Source organism: Pseudochaenichthys georgianus, chromosome 10 (assembly GCF_902827115.2).
Source record: "Pseudochaenichthys georgianus chromosome 10, fPseGeo1.2, whole genome shotgun sequence".
Taxonomy (NCBI): domain Eukaryota; kingdom Metazoa; phylum Chordata; class Actinopteri; order Perciformes; family Channichthyidae; genus Pseudochaenichthys; species Pseudochaenichthys georgianus.
In genome coordinates, this window is record NC_047512.1 from 4,987,651 (window position 1) to 5,003,334 (window position 15,684).

The window sequence follows — 15,684 nt, forward strand, 5'->3', positions numbered from 1 at the left end:
AATACCTGAGTACTTCTACTTTAACTCAAGTACCATATCTGAGTACTTCTACTTTTACTCAAGTACCAGATCTGAGTGCTTCTACTTGGACTCAAGTACAACCTGAGTACTTTTACTTTTACTCAAGTACAATATCTGAGTGCTTCTACTTTGACTCAAGATCTGAGTACTTCTACTTTTACTCAAGTACAATATCTGAGTACTTCTACTTTTACTCAAGTACCAGATCTGAGTACTTTCCCCACCTCTGCTTCTTCAAATGATGACATATTGATCATATAATTAAATTAATTACATTAAACGTGTAAACATTGATGGTAGCAGTAGTTGGAGCAGGAGTACTGGGATAACTTACAGTAGAATGTATTTAAAGTAGTTAATTTGACCTTTTAAGCACGAGAAAAACAGGAAGTATTTGGACTGTTGTGGCTTCACTTCCTGCGTTTTTTAGAGATGTGTGTGTTTTGTCTGAAACTGAAACCGAGGTCAGATGACAGTCTACTAAACATTCCCTGTTCTAATAAACTCCTTGTCTTGTTGGCGAATGTCGGATCCTTGTTTTAAATTTGTTGGACTCACTATGGATGGAAACCAACCTGGGGAGTATACTACGAGGCAGGATTTTCGCTTAGCCGGCTAAATTCAGGGAAAACTCCGGCTTTCCGTTCCTACGAAGCTGGTTCTCTTTTTAGCGGGCTAGATCTCCATGGTAACTTATGCGTAGCGGCTAACCAGGGGCCTGTACTACGAAGCTGGTTCAACCTAACCTGGATATGTTTGAGTTAGCCGGTTGGCCTAATCCAAAACATACGCGCTCTCGCTAAACGGTCCTACGACGCTGGTTATCAAGTGGATCGCTCAAGCCAGCCGTGTCCTATCTAGGTAGGTGCGCGTTCACATGAAAGGGGTGGGATCTGGAGCATTCGACCAATCACAGACATGGAGAAGCGCACTGACAGCGCAGCGTCATACTTCCTGAATGAAAAGTCAACTTTAATACTAGTCAAAAATGAAGAAGTTAAACTTTAAACATCCATGACTTAAACACTTGATCAGGATCAAAGCCTCAGAGCTGCACCTGCAAGGTGAACACAGCTGGGAACAGAACACGTGTTTGAATGCGTACATTAACAGGTTTATGATATCACTGCCCCGTCCAAGACACGACCTGACTTTAATTACATTTGTCTCGAGTGTTTCGTCAACTTAATGTGTTGCTTAAAATAATACTTCTGCATACAGTATGTGACGCTGTGAGTGTTGCACGGCCAGATACGGCTCAGCTGACTCAGATCAGGAGATATATGATACATTATGAAGTGATATGCCGCGGACTGTACTTAGTGTACTCTGATCCGGGTACTTATGTTGTGGCCGATATTTAAGTAAGCTTTCTTAACGTTAATGTTATAACAGTCAGATTGCTCTGAAGATGGAGGTGATATTCTATTAATGTTCACGTTCACACAGTCGGTGATTTTTGCCGGCCGTCTTTCCTGCGACGGCAGTTTTTCTGTATTTCCTTTCTCCTGTAATATGACTTGATCGCTTTAAACTCCGCACACTGAGCTCTGATTGGTCAGCAGGCGGTGCTTTCACTGAGTTGAGCTCTTGGCCTGCAACCTAACCTGGTCCCGACCAGGTTAGCTGCTAAGCATAAGTTACCATGGAGATCTAGCCTGCTAAAAAGAGAACCAGCTTCGTAGGACCGGAAAGCGGAGTTTTCCCTGAATTTAGCCGGCTAAGCGAAAATCCTGCTTCGCAGTATACCCCCCTGGTCTCACCAGAATGCGTGACTCCACCACGTACTGCGGTGTTCAGGAGTCGTGGTGGAGTCACGTACGAGACCAGGTTGATGGAAACACACTCGCTCAAAAAGTCTAGTGTCGTCTTCCCATGAGGGAATGCACCTCATTAGTCTTTATTAGATATAATAAGTAGAAGGCGTGTTAATAACAGGAAGGGCTTGTAAATGTCGGAAGAATTTATTTTTATTTTGAAAATGTTTACACTGGAAACATTCACAAACATAATTCATCATTCTCATTTTTCAAAACTGTAGAAAACAAACATTAAAATCAAGCTAATAACTCATATCAGTAAAAGATTGTATTCGTTGGATAAACACTGATTTATCCTTTATATCTAATCAGGCACTTAGAAAACATGCATAGCAACATACAATAAAATCACTATTACTAAATCTATGAACTTGAGATGATTAATTCCCAGCAGAGCTTTTACTCATCGTCTCTGAAAAACCCTTTTTCAAACAGAACCCTTTAAACATGAATACACAATCGATGCATCAGGAAGCACGGAGTCGAGAAGAAACAGCAAGAATGTTCAGAGTTTTGAGAATAAAGTCCGAACTATTCTTATTTTTAAAAATCTGCCTTTTTTTATGGAATAAAAAAAGAAGTCTAAACTAAGTATTTTCTCAGATTTCTGCCTTTTTTCAGAATTCAGATATTTTTTTATTTTCTGATTTCCGAGAAAAAACGTTGAATTATTGATTTCTCAGTATTCTGTTTTTTTTTCAAAATTCAGATTTTTTTGAAAAAAGTCCAAAAATTATTGTTAGAAAAATATCACTCGTCACCGGCTTGGTCTTCAATAACAGGATACATGTATTTATTAACCTTGGAAGAATGGAAATAGTCATCACACACAGGGCTGCGTGGGACAAATAGTACCCCGAACAAGATGCTTATATACAAGAGAGGGAGTTACAGTCAACAAGATGGAGGAATACTGGTTCAAAGCAGTATTCTGACATTAGTTCAGATTAGCTAAGGCCTGCGTAAGCAATACACATGACAGTCATATGCCTATCTCTCTAGGGGCTGTGTCATCATGCCACTCTGAGGAACATAGCTATCATAACTTCAACACAGTGTCTCGTGTGCGTTGTCCATGCTACGTACACAGCTACGTAGGGCCTCTGTTATCATGTGCTACTCTGACACAGAAGGAACATTCAGTATTTTCCCAACAATTATGTTTTCGTAGATTTCAGACTTTTTTTCCAATTCTGTTTTTGTTCCCAAATAAGAGAAAAAGTCAGATTTTTTTTTTTATTTGGACTTTTTTTTTTAAATGTTTGCGATTTTTTTCTCATAAATCTGAAAAAGTCTGATTTTTGTCAGAAGTCTGACTATTTTTTCAGAATCCTAATTTCACAACAAAAAAATCTGATCTGACCAAAACCTTTTTTCTGCGGATGACCAGAAATATACTTGCAATGTTTCTAAACACAATTGTGAAACTAAAATAGTAATTTTGCGCATTGGAATGACTCTTCAACCCTAGATCCATCTTCTAACGGTAGGAATAATTAACAAAAACACATGAAACGCCCTTAAAGTCAATCACTGGACTCTACAAGGTAATTTAATATTGAAATGATTAAAAATGTAGGCATGATGTCCGTTTTTTTTTTACTTTTACCATTGGTGGTCAAACATAAATTGCTAGTTCTGAAATAAAGATTGCTTATATTCAATTATAAGTTGATTGTGTTAGCATTTCCAAAAAAGTACATATGTTTTATTGAAGCTCACTTCCTATAAGACAGTGGAGAGAACTGACTTCCATACCTCCCAAATTAGTTGTTTTTAAACATTTTGTACACTATTGCAATCGTGAATAGCTGCCATGTTGTTCTTAGAGGCTGCAGTTAGTGGATTTTAACAGAGGAAAGCTTCCCTTTCATGCAGCAGGCAGCATTTTTGTGTAAGTATAAAACATGCCTCCTGTTTTCTCAGTCCGTCACTGTTCATATTGATATTAATTAAACAACATGCTTCTCATCTTAAATTGAATGCTGCAGCAGGAATAACTTTGATGTTTTATTTCCCTCTTTGTCCTGACGAGAGAATCAGAAATTAGACTTTTTTCCAGAATAAATAAAAGAAAGTCTTTTATCAGAATTCTGAAACAAAAACAAAATGTAAAAAATTATTTTTTTCTCAGTATTTTGGCTAATTTTTTTCAGAATTCTGTGTTTTTTAAATATTTTTTTGAATAAAAAAGAACAATAGTTTCCTCAGATTTCTGCATTTTTTAAGAATTCAGACCTTTTTAAAGAATTCTGAGAAAAAGTCAGAATGATTGATTTCTCAGTGTTTTGGCATTTTTTAAGAATTAAGATTTTCTTTTCTTAAGAAATCGGAAAAAAAGTCAGAATATTTTTTTCTCTCAGAAATCAGAATTTGTTTCAGATTTTTCCGAAAGTCTTAACTATTTATTTTTTCAGATTTCAGCCTTTTTTTTTTAAAGAATTCAGATTTGATTTCATCTTTCTTAAATTGCTCTTTTGTTTCCTCTTTGTCCTCAGGTTCAAATGTGTTTCAGCTCCCTGTAAAGGTCGATCAGGTTCACGACCTTGTGCAACTTCTGCTTTCCCAATTTTTAATCTCTTTTTTGTGCAAACGAACATGAAGCTGAGTGAGTTTTGGGTTCAGTCGGAGTGAAGGGACAGAGACACTTTGAGGCAGCCCAGCTCCTTGCCTTCTGCTCCCAGAACCCCCTGCATCCGGTAGTTTCCGTTGCTCAGCCAATAAGGGAGGTCCATGGTGGGGAGGGTGAAGTCCGACTGAGGGAGAGAGTACGAGCCCTGAGGAGAGAAAGGGAGTATCAGAGCAGAGGATCAGAGGATGTCTGCAAATACTTTATGCAGCCTGAGACAGATATGTCAAGATTGAAGGCTTGTATAGTCATCTATAGCTCCAGTGTAGATATATCAATACACATCTGAGGTCACAGGCTCCTCCAACAGTGCAACACAATAACACAGATAAAATAATTAAAATAGAAATAGTGCAAGGAGAGTCTTTATACAAGTAATTGGAATATGATATATCAGATGCATAATTTTTGTCTTCAAAATAGCCCGATTAAAAGTAAAAAATGTTTTTTAAACACAAATATTATCAGCGAATGATAAATGAAGGCACTTTAAAGGAAGCTAGACAAAGAAGAAAGAGCAAGTTAGTAGGCCCACCTTTAAACGTTCCTTTCCTTTTCATCACAACCACACCTATTTAAAGTGGTGTGACTCCATCTTGCATAGTTTGAAGCTATCGCAGTGACAACATCTGTCTGCAGGATTTTAACTGGCTCAAAGTACTCAAAAACTCCTATGTGGAAGTTCTGATTATTTCTGAAACAGTATGAAACAGTAAGCCTTTAGCTTAGCGGTGGTAACGTGAAGTCATGTAACCATGCTGTAGTTCCTTTATAGCCCAACATTAGCCGCCTTTAGCTTAGCGGTGGTGACGTGAAGTCATGTAACCATGCTGTAGTTCCTTTATAGCCCAACATTAGCCACCCTTAGCTTAGCGGTGGTGACGTGAAGTCATGTGACCGTGCTGTAGTTCCTTTATAGTCCAACATTAGCCACCCTTAGCTTAGCGGTGGTGATGTGAAGTCATGTGACCGTGCTGTAGTGTCTTTATAGCCCAACATTAGCCGCTTTTAGCTTAGCGGTGGTGACGTGAAGTCATGTGACCGTGCTGTAGTTACTTTTTAGCCCAACATTAGCCGCCTTTAGCTTAGCGCTGGTGACGTGAAGTCATGTGACCGTGCTGTAGTTCCTTTGTAGCCCAACATTAGCCACCTTTAGCTTAGCGCTGGTGACGTGAAGTCATGTGACCGTGCTGTAGTTACTTTTTAGCCCAACATTAGCCACCTTTAGCTTAGCGCTGGTGACGTGAAGTCATGTGACCGTGCTGTAGTTCCCTTATAGCCCAACATTAGCCACCTTTAGCTTAGCGGTGGTGATGTGAAGTCATGTAACCATGCTGTAGTTCCTTTATAGCCCAACATTAGCCTCCTTTAGCTTAGCGGTGGTGACGTGAAGTCATGTGACCGTGCTGTAGTTACTTTTTAGCCCAACATTAGCCGCCTTTAGCTTAGCGCTGGTGACGTGAAGTCATGTGACCGTGCTGTAGTTCCTTTGTAGCCCAACATTAGCCACCTTTAGCTTAGCGCTGGTGACGTGAAGTCATGTGACCGTGCTGTAGTTACTTTTTAGCCCAACATTAGCCACCTTTAGCTTAGCGCTGGTGACGTGAAGTCATGTGACCGTGCTGTAGTTCCCTTATAGCCCAACATTAGCCACCTTTAGCTTAGCGGTGGTGATGTGAAGTCATGTGACCGTGCTGTAGTTCCTTTATAGCCCAACATTAGCCGCTTTTAGCTTAGCGGTGGTGACGTGAAGTCATGTGACCGTGCTGTAGTTACTTTTTAGCCCAACATTAGCCGCCTTTAGCTTAGCGCTGGTGACGTGAAGTCATGTGACCGTGCTGTAGTTCCTTTGTAGCCCAACATTAGCCACCTTTAGCTTAGCGCTGGTGACGTGAAGTCATGTGACCGTGCTGTAGTTACTTTTTAGCCCAACATTAGCCGCCTTTAGCTTAGCGCTGGTGACGTGAAGTCATGTGACCGTGCTGTAGTTCCTTTTTAGCCCAACATTAGCCACCTTTAGCTTAGCGCTGGTGACGTGAAGTCATGTGACCGTGCTGTAGTTCCCTTATAGCCCAACATTAGCCACCTTTAGCTTAGCGCTGGTGACATGAAGTCATGTGACCGTGCTGTAGTTACTTTTTAGCCCAACATTAGCCGCCTTTAGCTTAGCGCTGGTGACGTGAAGTCATGTGACCGTGCTGTAGTTCCTTTGTAGCCCAACATTAGCCACCTTTAGCTTAGCGCTGGTGACGTGAAGTCATGTGACCGTGCTGTAGTTACTTTTTAGCCCAACATTAGCCACCTTTAGCTTAGCGCTGGTGACGTGAAGTCATGTGACCGTGCTGTAGTTCCTTTGTAGCCCAACATTAGCCACCTTTAGCTTAGCGCTGGTGACGTGAAGTCATGTGACCGTGCTGTAGTTACTTTTTAGCCCAACATTAGCCACCTTTAGCTTAGCGCTGGTGACGTGAAGTCATGTGACCGTGCTGTAGTTCCCTTATAGCCCAACATTAGCCACCTTTAGCTTAGCGCTGGTGACGTGAAGTCATGTGACCGTGCTGTAGTTCCCTTATAGCCCAACATTAGTCACCTTTAGCATAGCGGTTGAGAAATGTAGACAGTTTAAAGTACATACAAAATGCAATGATTAGGTTTAAATAAAAAAGCCCCGTTTCTGTAGTGATTCGATAAGATATATCATATATATCAATATTCCAATTAGACTATTCTGCACAGTTTCTATCATATTCTGTTTCTATTATATTCTATTTTATTGTATTTCCTTGTAGGCCTACTATTCTATCTGTTTTATTGTGTTCCACTGTTGGAGGAGCCTGTGACCTAAGATTTTCATTGACATAACTACACTGTAGCTATGTACACATGACAATAAAAGCCTTGCATCTTGAAGTATCAGACTGACTAACACAAAGCACTCACAGCTTTGAAGGGGCAGCGGCAGGGCAGCCCGTAGGTGTGCAGCGGCTCAGGGCAGTCCTGTCCGGGGGGGATCAGCTGGCTCAGGATGTCACAGGCGTCTTTATAGTGACAGCTGCCCAACTCCTCCAGACAGGGAACCTTCACCCAGAAACCTGCCACCTCCTTCTCCAGAGTCACGTTCACCTGAGAGGAGAGGAGGAGAGGAGAGGAAAAGGAGAGGAGGAGAGGCAAAGGAGAGCTTCTTCATGCAACTCTCTGCAACCTCAGGTCAGAAATAGACATTTTGAAGTGCTATAAACAGCTTTTAAGGTCTCCTATTTTACTGTTTTTCATCAATATATTACAGGTCTCAGATAAATACAAAACATGTCTCTGATTGTCTCCAAACACCAAACAGATCATTGCAGCATTACCCATAATCCCCTCTGTTTCACCTGTCCGCCGTAACCTCCGTTCCCTCTCCCCCTCTACCTTTGCCTCCTCGGTGCTCTCAGCCCTCCCTTCCTCCGACTCGTTCCCACTCCTGCCTCCAAACTCTGCTGCAGAAACTCTCCTCTCTACTCTCTCGTCCTCTCTGGACTCTCTCTGTCCTCTCACATCTCGGCAGGCTCGTCAGTCCCCTCCTGCTCCCTGGCTAAATGACGCACTGCGTGCTAATAGAACCGTCCTTAGGGCAGCAGAGCGGAAACGGTGGAAATCCAAACACCGTGACGACCTCCTAACCTATCAGGCTCTCCTCTCCTCTTTCTCTGCTTCGATCTCTCAGGCAAAAAGCACTTTCTTTCAAGATAAGATCCAATCTTCCTATTACAATCCTAAAATACTATTTTCCATCTTCTCCTCCCTCTTGGACCCTCCCAAAGCCCCTTCCCCCTCCTCCCTTCTGTCAAGCGACTTTGTTAACCACTTTGAAAAAAAGGTTGATGATATTCGCTCTTCTTTTTCTGACTCACCTTTACTCCCCGCTGGGTCACCAGACCCTCCTTCCACCCGCACACTAACCTCCTTTCCCCCTCTCTCTCCAAGTGAGGTTCTTACCTTCATTACCTCTGCCCGCCCTACCACCTGTCCTCTGGACCCTATCCCCTCAAACCTCCTTCAGACTATCGCTCCTGATATTCTACCGTTTCTCTCCCATTTCATCAACACTTCTCTAACTTCTGGTCACTTTCCAAACAGTCTCAAGGAGGCAAGAGTAAACCCTCTCCTGAAGAAACCCACTCTCAACCCGTCTGACGTTATAAACTACAGGCCTGTCTCTCTCCTCCCGTTCCTGTCTTTAAACAACTCTCCTGCTATCTCCATCAGAACAACCTTCTGGATCCGCACCAGACTGGTTTCAAGGCAGAAACAGAAACTGCCCTCCTTGCTGTCACTGAGGAACTGCACACTGCTAAAGCAGCCTCCCTCTCCTCTGTCCTCATCCTGTTGGACCTGTCTGCTGCATTCGACACGGTGAACCATCAGATCCTCCTTCGCACTCTCCAAGAACTTGGAGTCTCAGGCTCTGCACTTTCCCTCCTCACCTCTTACCTCAAAGACCGCACCTACAGGGTTACTTGGAGAGGGTCTGAGTCCGACCCTTGTCAATTAACTACAGGGGTCCCTCAGGGCTCTGTTCTTGGTCCCCTCCTCTTCTCCTTGTACACAAACTCGCTCGGATCTGTCATTAGCCCGCATGGTTTTTCATACCACTGCTACGCTGACGACACCCAATTAATTATGTCCTTCCCCCGCTCAGAGACCCAGGTCGTCGCACGCATCTCTGCTTGTCTAGCTGACATCTCTCAGTGGATGTCCGCTCATCACCTCAAGCTCCACCTTGACAAAACTGAACTGCTTTTCCTTCCGGGAAAAGATTGTCCCACTCTTGACCTGACAATCAACATCGGCACCTCTGTTGTTTCCCCGACTCAGACTGCAAGGACTCTGGAGGTGACCCTAGATAACAACCTGTCCTTCACTGCAAACATCGCTGCTACAACCCGCTGCTGCAGATACACGCTTTACAACATCAGGAGGACACGCCCCCAGCTGACCCAGAAAGCCACGCAGGTTCTGGTCCAGGCTCTCGTCATTTAATAAGTATTTCTTATCATTCTACTTCAAGAGACGGGGAATGTCCAGAACGTTTTTTAGAGAAGGAAAAACAATATTTTGGAAGTCTCTTTTACCCTTGCATAGTTTAACAAGGTGCGATAACATTTCAAACATCAAATAAAGAGGAACTAGGCTTTGAGAAAGTCGCACGAAAACAGGACATTATTTACCAAAATGAGACCAAATAACAGCCTCAAGAGGAAGAGACACCTCACACTGAAAACAGGAAGCAAACACTATCTGTGTGTGTGTGTGTGTGTGTGTGTGTGTGTGTGTGTGTGTGTGTGTGTGTGTGTGTGTGTGTGTGTGTGTGTGTGTGTGTGTGTGTGTGTGTGTGTGTGTGTGTGTGTGTGTGTGTGTGTGTGTGTGTGTGTGTGTGTGTGTGTGTACTATACTTGTGGGGACCTACATCTGTTTACATAGTCACGTGTGGGGACTGGCTTCCCTTATGGGGACAAATTGGAGGTCCCCATTAATTTTAGGGTGAAGACTTGGTTAGGGTTAGGCATGTGTTGGTTATGGTTAGGATAAGTCTCCAGGAAATGCATGTAAGTCAATGTAATGTCCCCTGAAGTGATGTATACATGGTATGTGTATGTGTGTGTGTGTGTGTGTGTGTGTGTGTGTGTGTGTGTGTGTGTGTGTGTGTGTGTGTGTGTGTGTGTGTCAAGAGGAAGAGACACCTCTCACTGAAAACAGGAAGCAAACACTATCTGTGTGTGTGTGTGTGTGTGTGTGTGTGTGTGTGTGTGTGTGTGTGTGTGTGTGTGTGTGTGTGTGTGTGTGTGTGTGTGTGTGTGTGTGTGTGTGTGTGTGTGTGTGTGTGTGTGTGTGTGTGTGGTGTGTGTGTGTGTGTGTGTGTGTGTGTGTGTGTGTGTGTGTGTGGTAAAAGCAGGATGTTGCTGATCTGCTGAACCACATGTATCCAGATATCCAGATAAGGATCTCTTCAAGAGAGGATACCGTGTGTGTGTGTGTGTGTGTGTGTGTGTGTGTGTGTGTGTGTGTGTGTGTGTGTGTGTGTGTGTGTGTGTGTGTGTGTGTGTGTGTGTGTGTGTGTGTGTGTGTGTGTGTGTGTGTGTGTGTGTGTGTGTGTGTGTGTGTGTGTGTGTGTGTGTGTGTTCTCCTCTTAAACACTTCACACACAGCTCAGGGTTAGTGCTGCGTACCTGGACTCACATTCAGGTTCAGGTCCGGACTCAAGTCCAGAGGTTCAGGTTCAGGTCCGGACTTATAAGTCCGGACCTGAACCCATGGCTTGTGTCAAGTTGTGTGAGTAACTAAAGTGAACTTATTGTGAGCTAATTATCAATTGAAAATTAACTCATAATCAACTCAAATTCAAACTCATCAGGTTTATTGTGCTCCCTTCCAACTTGTGTCTACATTTCTCTACAAAGTACAAATGTGCCACTTAGTCTACAAATGACTTATGACAGCAACTGCAGTGAACTACTACAAAGTTCAAACATTTATTTCATTTACCAAACTGAAGTAACCAAACAGTCCCTGAGCTGACTGAGCCTAAATCCCTAAAGCGTTGCTGAAAGGTAGAGTGTAGAGTAGACTATACGCATCACACTGTTACACACCTAATATACAGTATAGGCTACACTCTAGTGACTGTACAGTCAGAGTGTACTGTACTGTCTGTGCACCATGTATTTTCTACAACTCTACAATACATACTGTTAGAAATTAAAATCAATGTTGATATGGCGTAATTTTGAATTAAAAACACTAATTTAAATCACTTTTATTCTGAAAAAACCGAAAGTTCACACTATTAACTTAAAACTTTTATTCTGAAAATTCTTCACTTCCGGTTAGCATTAGCATGTGGCGAAATTCTACGTTTTCAAACCGTAAATCGAAGGTGAAATGACATGTGATGTTGTACACTGAGCACACTGGGATTAGCACTCATTTATTGACGCTGAATAACGTTCATCAGGCAATGTTTAAATAACCACAGACACCAGAATATACGTAAGTGCTAGTTTTTTTGCGAGTCCAAGTACCGGTTCCTGACGTTCCGGTTTTAACCGGACTTGAACCGAAACTTTTTACAAGTCCAGTACCGGTTCGGCGTACCGGTACGCAGCACTACTCAGGGTCAGTCTCTGGCAATGGACAGTTAGTTTATAGCTACATCAAATACACAAACTGATTATGAAAAGTCTGACACCTGTAAAAAAGGACTAGACACCGTAAAGATACAACAATCAACTACAGAGAGACCAACTACCTACAAAGTGAAGACCAAGAGGAACCACCACACACATACACAACCCCAAGAGCCGGGTCGCCACAGATGCAAGTCCAATTTCAGACTTGATCTGACCATTAAAGTATTATCGTATCTGTTGGGAAAGTCCTGAGTGTCCTCTTCCAACATGAGAGCAACATGATAACAAAGGCATCAACTGTAGCTGTGAACATGACAGGATGTGTGACGACCTGGAAGAGCATCAGGACTGTTTGAGGCAGATGATAGCTGTGTGATGAACATGATGATTCAGCCTCTATGGAGGGAGACATCAAGCATGCTCATTTCTGACGTGGAGCTAATCTGAAGTAAACATTGAATACTGCTTTCTATTCCTCCATCTTGTGACTGTGTGCCTCCCTCTCTTGGATATCAGCATGTGAAGGACACTGCTCAGGAACTAGCTGATGCTCTGTATGTGATGCTACTTCCTGTCTGGAGAGGATCACAGACACATGGATCCTGAGGTTGAAGCTCAAGCCGGGGAACAGGGAGATTTAACATTTTTGAAGTATTCAGGAAAAGTGAGCATTTTGCGATTTTTAGACAAAAGTGAACATTTTTGAGATTTTGAGAAAAGTCCAAATTTTGAGAAAAAGTGAGATTTTTGAGAAAAAGTGAGAATTTTGAGAAAAAGTGAGAAAAAGTGAGAATTTTTGGAAAGTGATAATTTTTGAGATTCTGAGAGAAAGTGATACTTTTGCGATTTTTAGAAAAAAGTGATAATTTTTAGATTTTTAGAAAAAGTGAGAATTTTTAGATTTTTAGAAAAAAAGTGAGAATGTTGAGAAAAATGCAGAATTTTTTCGATTTTGAGAAAAAGCCATTTTTTTTAGAAACAACTCAGTACATGACAACCGGTACCCCTCCATCTTGTGACTGTGTCGCTCCCTATCTTGGATATCAGCCTGTGAAGGACACTGCTCAGGAACTAGCTGATGCTCTGTATGTGATGACTACTTCCATTCTGGAGAGGATCACAGATACATGGATCCTGAGGCTGAAGCTCAAGCCGGGGACGAGTGATACTTTTCTAACAGTATCGGTGTTTTGTGCTCGCAGTGAGTACTCACGGAAAGCGGGGCAGCGAGCTCCACAGATGTGGATCCAGAGGCCGAGGCGGTCAATTCTCCGGGGATGGAGATCGGGTCCGGAGACACCGTCAGCGTCTTCAGGACCGCTGGAGCATCGGGCTGCCCGCAGTTCTTCCAGTCGAAACCCATAACCTACACAGACACATGCAAAGTATTCAAGGTGTTATTGTCACAGTGTAGATATGACAATGAGAAACCGAAGTCACAGGCTCCTCCAACAGTGCAAGTTGTGCAACATGAATATATATAGGACGTAAAACAAATAAAACAATAAAAATAGTGCAAGAGAATGTATTGAGATGTGCAAATACAAAGGAAATAGAACCAGTGCAAGAAGAGTCTATAGACTCTATATAATACAAGTCCATGGAATGATATATTTAAGCAGCTCGACAGGCCGTGTCTACGGTCATTATATCACAGCTAAGGGGCGTGGTTCGGCCCGGCGAACATAATGATGTTCAAAATAAAATAGTCCCTCCGTTGCCTTCTGCACGAAACATAGTGTGAGGTGGTTGCTATGCAACAACACTAACAGCAAGCGAACATATTAGACAGACAGCGTTGATCCATTATTTGGCTATTTATTTACATTAATTTGTATGTTGCCGTTTGTTGTGCAGCCACTGAAAACCTGTCCAGCATCAGTAGCATGGCTTACGAGGTTACTTGGACAGGTTGTTCTAGCTGTTGCTTGGCGTGGTCAGAATATTGCTCCACTTTCTCCGGTCCCTGAGATTGGGCTTCCAGTAGCTCTAGAGAGAGCTTTCGCACCTGTGGCCACTAACGGTCATCATGTCTCTGCTTTCAAGACCCGCATCAGAAAGCGTTTGAATTGTTCCAGTTGGTCTGCCTGCTCTTCACGTCGCTCTGCATGTCGTCGTTTAGGGGCTTTTTCTGCTCGCGACACAGAGGGCCTCATCATATAACTTTGCGTGGGGCCACAAGTTGGCCAGGGGCGGCGCTGGCTGTCACGGTTGTAGCTTTTTCTCAGACGCGGAGGGATACTGACATACGCTCATTATATCACGGCTAAGAACCAATCAGATTGCTTGATTTCTGAAAAAATCTGTGATAGTGAGCACTTCTCCTTTGCCGAGATAATCCAGGGGTAGGGGTAGGGTTAGGGTTAGGGTAATGTTGTGAATCGAGTGGCCTGTGTTCGTCGTCCATAACATAACCCCACCACCACCATGGGCCACTCGCTTCACAACATTACCCTAACCCTACCCCTACCCCTACCCCTCACACCAGATACTGCCTGGTTTTCGGACCCCCCCCAGACCCCCCAATAAAGCAAACCTGCACGTTTCAGAGTGGCCTTTTATGGTGGCCAGCCTAAGGCACACCTGTGCAATAATCATGCTGTCTAATCAGCATCTTGATATGCCACGCCTGAGAGGTGGGATGGATTATCTCGGCAAAGGAGAAGTGCTCACTATCACAGATCTTTTCAGATTTGTAAACAATATTTGAGAGAAATGGTTATTTTGTGTTTATAGAAAATGTTTTAGATCTTTGAGTTCAGCTCATGAAAAATGGGAGCAAAAACAAAAGTGTTGCATTTATATTTTTGTTCAGTGTAATAGATAGATAATTAGCTAAATGCAAACGGATTAATTTGTATGGATGTTCTTTGAAAAGTTCAGGTGTTTAACAGTCGCCTGATTCTGGTGGTTTTTGACTTGATGCTGAAACAAAAAACAGCCTTTACTCATTTATGTGCATGTTTACTACAAATCAAAGACATTTGACATACCGAGCCGGTTCTAGCTGTGTGTTTTACATTTGTGCACACGTTTTTCCCCCTGGCCGACCGGTTTATTTGCATACTTTATCAACATCGACCTGCCTGGACATGAAACCTCAGTGATGTTATCCTCATGTTTGTTTCTCACACGAGTCTCTTTGTATTCTCCACGGCAAAAGGAGACATTTCCAAACTCTGTTCATAGCTTTTCCGACATGTTTCTTTGTTGTATCTGAATATTTAACCTGTTAACTGTCAGCCCACTCTCTTCAGGCTGCGTTCAAATGACACGACTTTGCAAAGGCGTGCAATAGATACGCAGAAGTCGTGCATATGATACATTCATACGTCAGGTTAAAGATTAAATGTGAGTGGAGCCGAAAGATGCCTGGACAGAGGATAATGTAATTATTAGCAGTTGTATGGTAGTATTAACAGTATTATTGTATCATTAGCATTACTATTGTGGCCTTTTATTAGTAGAAGTATGGTATTGTTTCCTGTATTAAGGTTTTATTAGCAAGTTGGTATCATATTATTAGCAGTATTATGTTAGCAGTACTATGGTATAATTAGCAGTATTATGTTAGCAGTACTATGGTATTATTAGCAGTATTGTGTAATTATTAGCAGTAACAGTGGATTAAGCAGTATTATAGTGTTATAATGCCAGTATTAATATGATTAAATCTCACCTGAGCCTTGCTGACTCTCCTCAGACTGGAGGAGCTGTAGTTCACCTGAGTTAAAACTAAAACCAGGCTTAAAGTGAGAAATAAAACTTTGTCCATGATGTTCTTCTCTGAGACAGCGACACAACCCGGAGGAGAAACAACTAATCGCTGCGGTAACAGGAGCGACTCTGAAGTACACACACTTCCGTGTTTAGTTTACTATCACACCGGACCCAGGTCACGTGTCATAGGCATGTCTTACGCTGTGACGTCTTTTATAAATTAAAAAAAATATGAATGCAATGTTTTATAAATTCAGATTCCTACTTCTTCGGTATTTTCTTCCATTGTAATAATAAACAGGCCTATCAGGTTAATACAATTGAG

The 15,684-nt window shown here is 42.4% G+C and overlaps 1 protein-coding gene across 1 annotated transcript; it reads right to left on the reverse strand.

The window, feature by feature from the left end:
• Positions 1 to 1,966: 1,966 nt before the first annotated feature.
• On the reverse strand, positions 1,967 to 15,516 carry gm2a (ganglioside GM2 activator). The gene is made up of 4 exons (XM_034092755.2): positions 15,319 to 15,516; positions 12,853 to 13,005; positions 7,411 to 7,593; positions 1,967 to 4,618 (listed from the first exon to the last, which is right to left on the reverse strand). Exons 1-4 carry the CDS (start codon positions 15,412 to 15,414, stop codon positions 4,463 to 4,465), a joined length of 588 nt encoding a protein of 195 aa, XP_033948646.1. The 5' UTR covers positions 15,415 to 15,516; the 3' UTR covers positions 1,967 to 4,462.
• Positions 15,517 to 15,684: the final 168 nt, after the last annotated feature.

Excerpts from the sequence above, each read along its gene's own strand:
- gm2a (XM_034092755.2), bottom strand. The coding sequence starts at position 15,414 with ATGGACAAAGTTTTATTTCTCACTTTAAGCCTGGTTTTAGTTTTAACT. Across the intron at positions 13,006-15,318 it reads GGAGAGTCAGCAAGGCTCAG|GTTATGGGTTTCGACTGGAA; the intron begins GTGAGATTTAAT and ends GTGTCTGTGTAG. Across the intron at positions 7,594-12,852 it reads AGCTCGCTGCCCCGCTTTCC|GTGAACGTGACTCTGGAGAA; the intron begins GTGAGTACTCAC and ends CTCTCCTCTCAG.